Raw genomic sequence first — 6,583 nt, forward strand, 5'->3', positions numbered from 1 at the left:
AAAGATGTAGTGCCAAGAGTTAAATCAGGAACTCGGCTTTAGATGTAGTTTTCTTGACCAAACAGGGTGACAAACATAAGGCCCAGGGGCAGAATCAGCCCAACACAGACTCCAATCAAATGCACTGAGCAGCTTTGGAAAACATGAAGAAGCACATACATTTTGGACTTTTTACTTTAACAGCTTTTTGTATTGATAAAGACCTCCCAAATGCCCCATTCATACACTACCAAAGTAATTAAGTAGTAGATAAAAAATTAAATGACAGAAAAGTAGATCCACGGTGAAAAAAATAGGACATAAGCTGTGCATTAACAGAAATGTTCTGTTTTAAATTTACCAAACAGTCTGGGCAACGACCAGAACTTTATCTAAAAGTTTACACATTAATTTCTTACAGTTTAAGAGATGTGCTGACAGATTTCTTTCTTTTATCACAGCAGCATTTCTTTCAAGATTCAAAGTGTTTATTGTCATGTGTACAGAAGAAATAGCATTTCTCTGTGCAATGAAATTCTTCCTTTGCTGTCCATACACAAATGCCAAGTTAGGTAGGGTTGAAGGAAGATAAATAAAGATATCTTAATAGCTTGTCTTTATCATAGAAAAACTTCTACACACCAGGCAAAAGAGGATTTTCACTGGTCTGGCCCACATGAGAGCAAAACGGCCCATGATGTAAAATGAGTTGGACATCCGTGATCTAGCATATGACACCATAGCCATGCTACCATCACTCAGAACTGTAAAACCCTAAGATTGAATTCTCAGAGTGACAACTTACATGTTTTTTAGAATTACAAACTTGAATTGCTTGTCACCTGCCAGCCAATCATGCAGATACATGTGTAAGTTCGTGATTTCATCAATAGAGAAATGTTTCGACGCCAACTTGTATAAAGGTCACTCTTAGCACTTTTGTGAAAATAGGAAGTATCCTTTTGAGTATCTCTGGTAGCTCCTATAAGGTTCTTGTCTTAACACCCACTCATTCATTCATTCTCCGTCTCTGCCATTCTCCCCGCTTCCTTCTTTTCAGACCTTCAATGAGTTTGAGATCGAGCAGCATCAGGAATGTGCCTATGACCATCTGGAGGCGTTTGACGGGGACAGTGACACAGCCACCATCTTGGGTCGTCTGTGTGGCAGTAAGATCCCGGAGTCGCTGGTGTCCACTGGCAACAAGATGTACCTACGCTTCATTTCTGACGCCTCAGTGCAAAGGAAGGGTTTCCAAGCTTCACACTCAACAGGTCTGTGGTCATATAAATATCCTTATGTAGTAAATAAAGTCGATTTTTTAAGTCTGTTCTTGGAACACTGTGCAAGACCATATCTGTCGAGAGCATCACTCAAAGTCATCAGCGTAATTAATTGAAGTTAGGAGCAATGTCCCCCTCTAGTGGTCTTTAACAGCACGTGCATGCTGAAATAACCCGTCATGAAATCTGACTTTAGTTCTTCACTGCTGGGAAGAACAAAAAGTGCCCCAAAAACCATTTTTTCATACTTTTTCCTTTCTTTGTGCCTCTTTAGAGTGTGGAGGTCGGCTGAAAGCAGAAGCTCATCAGAAGAACCTTTACTCCCACTCCCAGTTCGGAGACAACAATTATCCGGGTCACACTGACTGCGAGTGGCTGCTGACGGCAGAACAGGGCTACGGCATCGAGCTCAGCTTCATTACATTTGAGGTGGAGGAGGAGGCCGACTGTGGTTATGACTACATCGAGCTCTATAATGGGTATGATGCCAACTCACACCGACTGGGACGCTTCTGCGGTTCAGGGGTGAGTTACCGTTATTTTCAGGGACGTCTCTGAGTTCTGTAAACTTGAAAGACTTGTGGAGGACTCGCCACATGTTTTAGTGGTCGACAATGAAACACTTCAGGTTAGACATGAGTTTGCTTTGGCACTTTGAGTCAGTGAAGCTTTAACTAGTTTTATAAATGTGCATTGTATTACTTTGCAATGTTAACTTTTGCAGCGTTCACGATTTATTGAAATGTGCAAACATACATAGGAAAGGCAGTATATAAGGCAGTTTTAATGAGCTTGAAAGTCCACTTTTATTCTTCAACATAGCCTGAACTCTCTTAGGCAGATTTCTTGTCATTTCCTTAAGGAGTCTTCAGGAATAATTCTCCAGGCTTCTTGAAGGACAGTCAAAGCTCCTCTTTGGATGATCCCACGCTGTTTTAGTAATGGTGGGGAAGCCAGTCCATGATAGTGTTACATTGTTTGTTTTTCTATCCAGATATGCTTTTACTGCATTGACAGTGTGTTTAAGATCATTGTCATGCTAAAAATGAAGCTGTCTACCAATCAGACAATGTCCAGATGATATTGCATGGTGGATCCAAGTGTGATGATACATTACTGCATTCATAATTTCATCAATTTTGACACCATCCCCAACACCACTGGCTGACATGTACCACAAACCATGATAGCAGACAATCACTGTGTGGTACCTCTATTTTAATCACCTCCATACGTATTAACAACAATTTGAACCAAAAATTTTAATTTGGATTCACTGATTCTCAGTCCAGTTCTTTGGATGTTTGACATACCTCAGCCTTTTACTTCTGTTTGCCTTGTTTAAGAAAGACCCACACCATTTTTGATGAAGCTTCAGTGAATAGCAGCTAGATCTTAAGGGCATGACTTTCTGTACATAATGCCAAGATGTGCCACGTTTTCAGCAAACAGCCCTTGTTGGTGCAAAAATACTCTTTTATATATGTCAAACTGTCTTATCTGTGACATATTTTATAAATTCAACAAACAGGTTGCTCATAACAAATTGCCTAAATTTACGATTTAAGACTTTTTCTTTGCTAAGTTATCTGTTTTGTGTATATACAACACTGTTTCATCCATTGAGAAGGTATTTTTTTAATGCTTGGATGATTCATAGGTCAGTGTTAGTGGCTTAACAAACAAAAACAACATCATCATGAAAATGTTCAGGTACAAGGACTGAAAATTTGTGAAAAAGCAGCCAATGTTTTCCTTATAAAACGCCGTTTTTACCATTTCTTCCCGCAGTAAATATAAACAACGATAGTATTCAGGAAGAAAGCCAAACATTGCATATATTTTTTATCATAACTCTGGTTTTCGTGGCCTATCAACACAATTTAAAAACTGGTATAAAGTCCACGCTTTTCCAATTGTTCCGTCTGTCCTGCTCACATCTCCAATGGTTGTACACGTTGTCATTAACGTGGCTTCACTCCACATCAGCCACGCCGCTTTGCTAGCTAAAACACCGGTGTCTGCACATAAGGACGCTGTCATAGCCTGTCGACGTTGATTAGCTGCGTATATACGAATGTGAATCGCATTATTGGGTGGACTATGGGATAAGGTGGCATCGTTCTAATACCATACGGGAGCAGCCAGTCACTCACTGACTAACACTGCAAAACAGAATTGTTAACATATTTACTTTAATTTCAATTCAGGTTAGATTCTTTTTTTGTGCGCAACGTAGATTTTTTTCTGCGCAGAGACCGTGCTAGCAGGGCGCAATTGCGCACGCGCGCAGCTTAGAGGGAACATTGCTGGAGAAGTGTTGCTTAAAAGCACTTTAGAAAAGCAGAAGAAAGTCTGGCTGCTTGGAAGCAAAATATATAGAAATTAGTCAAGACGTGGATCAAAACTTTTGCATAGTTCTGTATCCTGAAATATATAAAAGCAATCTCTTCACTGTGTGTCTGTTGTCCCTTCCTCAGCCTAGAGAGGGGATTTACTCACCTGGAGATGCTATGCTGATCCGTTTCCATAGCGACGACACAATAAGCAAGAAGGGCTTCCACATCCTCTACACGAGCACCAAGTTCCAGGAGAACCTTCACACCAGGAAATGACTACAGTCGTAGCCTGTAACCTCTGACCTCTGTGCAGCCCCAGCCACTGTTACCCTGACCTTCACCACGGCAATGAGAAAAGTACAGCTCGTCCCCTCTTGGCCAGCTATGAGAAGAAGATGACTCTTCTGTGGATATCTGTCTCCCTCTGTGGCTCCACACAGGTCACTGCACTCCGAGATGAGACGAGGAAAAACATCGAGACTTATCAGCAAACACTTGGGGGATTGCGCCGATGACCGCGCGAGCCGTTTTCACGGAGGAGATGGTTTTGTTACCGCACATCAAAGCTATGTGATCAGTACAGGACGACATGGTTGCAGGAGATCCATATAGACTCACTGAGATACCCGGAGCTGAACAAATGCAAATAAAAAGCACAAACACTAGTTTCATATTCGGAGATATAAACCGTGGATGCCAAAGAAACTAAAGACCTTAAAAATGCATCCGAGGAGGGAGTCCAGAGTCTGGAACCGTGCGACGTACTGTGATCAGACGGCTGCTTACCATCCACAGTAACCCACGACAAACTGCTGACAAACATTTTTATTGCCTTTGAGGCCTGGGAACTGGTCTCTTCAGCCCAGCTCAGAACGGCTGCAGATTATTTTATTCCATGTCTTTGTATTGTAAAACTCATTGTGTTTACTGTGTGAGTGTGCGTGTGTGTGTGGGGGGGAGAACAAAGAGGCTCGAGTCTGCCCTTTGCCGTTTTGGTGGTTTTCTTGCTTACAGCTTATGCAGATTGTGGAATAAAAAGAAAATAAAGAATATTAAATGCAAATAAAGACTTCCAAAACGATGTGTGATGTTAATGTTAAGCCTCACTGTAAGTTGTGGGTGTGTCCAGTTGCCCTTCCTCCACAGTGAACATGTGATTTTCTTTTTTTCTTCATCTTCCCAGGATAGCAGAAGGGAATATTTTACACAGCTGTCTCTTGAAAGTCAGTGACTGAAGGAGAGATTCCCATGGTGCTAAAAATAAAGAATACACTGAAAGACTGAATGAAGGCTTTCAAATGGAGACAGCGTGCAAACAGCACTCTGCAATCAACAGCACTAGTCCTATGGAACTACAATATTGCCTTAGAACCAAATGTATGCTATCGGACGTCGCTCTTACGTCTCGTGTCGGCGCCATGTTTTGATTTGTTTGGTGAGATTGGTTTAATTGTAAAAAAAAACAAAAAACTAGCAACAACAAAAAGACATGAAACGTGAAGTCCGGGTGTAAGACGATATCTGCAGTGCATGTGTGTTTGTGTCACTTTTGTGGTTACATGCACACATACGCGTGTTTTTTGTGCATTTAGGGGAAAAAAGGACAATTCGAAGGATATGTGTTGCAAATGGGCTGCGTTGTTTCTCTTAGTGTGTCGTAGGTGATTCTAGAGCAAATGTGCATGTGTGTCTTTTAAGTTGTGTGTTTTTAAGTTGAATCTCTCATTGCTGTATGTGCCAAGCTCCAGGTGACCCTGATCCCACTGTTAACTGTAGTTTTTGCTTTATCGTTCCACCTCTGGGTCTGACATGACGTCCTCTGCATCGGTCATTAAAATACACACAGGCTGAAGCCACACTCGTGTTCTCTTTGTCTTTTGTTTTTAAAGGAAATATTAATCTGTTCATAAAATCCTAGCATTTACCTTGAGGTGGTTATCATGTGACAGCATGATATCTGATATCTGAAACCTTCTCACAGCATTACTTTCCCACTTTTTTGGGGATGGCAGAACATTTTCTGAGAGTTTCAGATGAGTAAGTCTAAGACCAAACCTGACCTTAAATCCATTTTTGAGATAATAACCCATAATTTGGACTTCTTTAGGAAAATACATCAAGATTCAGTGTCAGAAACAAGCTTCCGTATGGATTTTCACTGAATTTGCCGATCAAATTTATAGTCACCAGACAACCCAGTCAGTTTTTGTGACCTCATCACTTATCCAGTGACACATATTGTATTTTATAAAACCTCAATTTAAGACTTGACTTGTTGACTGGGTCTGAGACTGTTGGGCAGCTGGGTTCTTTCTGTGCTGTCAGCAGGGGTCAGCCTGCATTCATTTAAATAACCTGCCACCAAAAATGTTTTAATGATGTTACAGCATCGTGTTTTATCAACACGATCACTTTTAGTGATCATTTTTAAAAAGTTTTCAGAGAAACTTCAGAGAATGCTTTTGGGAACCAAGTAAAACATAAAGCTCTGTGACTTTCATCTTTCAGAAGGGCAGAAACCTGTTTTAGGTATGCATATAGGGCAGTGCATCACAGAGCTAACACACAGACAGAAAAACAATCACAGTCAGAATTTACCATTTTACGTAACAAGCATCTCTTTGGACTCTGGGCGCAAACCCACACTGGCAGTACAGATGAACTCTATCTTTGTTACTGGATTAAATTTAAGTTTCATTGTTCAGTAACTGTTTGGAAGAAAAAACAACATCGTGGATCTTCAGTTCTATTTGTCATGCTGAAAATATGAATTCCTCATTGTCCTCTAAAAGGAAATTGCACAAATTATCAATTATTAAATTGATAAAGATTTGGCTTGGTTTGACAAGTTGCTATGGAAACATAAGGGTTTCTCATACATGCTGTTTTTTTTTTTCATTATTACTTTTGACCCTAACACCTTGTTTTTGACCTTTGGATGCAGTATGCACGTGCAGCTCGAATGCCTACTTTCTACCTTTT

At 40.6% G+C, this 6,583-nt stretch overlaps 1 protein-coding gene across 5 annotated transcripts in view; it reads left to right on the plus strand.

The window, feature by feature from the left end:
* tll1 (tolloid-like 1) overlaps positions 1 to 5,452 on the plus strand; it is a 61,606-nt gene extending 56,154 nt beyond the window's left edge. For all 5 annotated transcript variants that reach the window (XM_080879244.1, XM_080879243.1, XM_080879245.1 and 2 more), the window contains exons 20-22: positions 1,040 to 1,253; positions 1,537 to 1,787; positions 3,743 to 5,452. In XM_080879244.1, the coding sequence (XP_080735370.1) occupies positions 1,040 to 1,253; positions 1,537 to 1,787; positions 3,743 to 3,877 (600 nt within the window). In that variant the 3' untranslated portion in view covers positions 3,878 to 5,452. The remainder of the gene's footprint in view (positions 1 to 1,039; positions 1,254 to 1,536; positions 1,788 to 3,742) is intronic.
* Positions 5,453 to 6,583: the final 1,131 nt, after the last annotated feature.

This window comes from Rhamphochromis sp. 'chilingali', assembly GCF_963969265.1.
Source record: "Rhamphochromis sp. 'chilingali' genome assembly, chromosome: 4".
In the NCBI taxonomy this organism is placed as follows: domain Eukaryota; kingdom Metazoa; phylum Chordata; class Actinopteri; order Cichliformes; family Cichlidae; genus Rhamphochromis; species Rhamphochromis sp. 'chilingali'.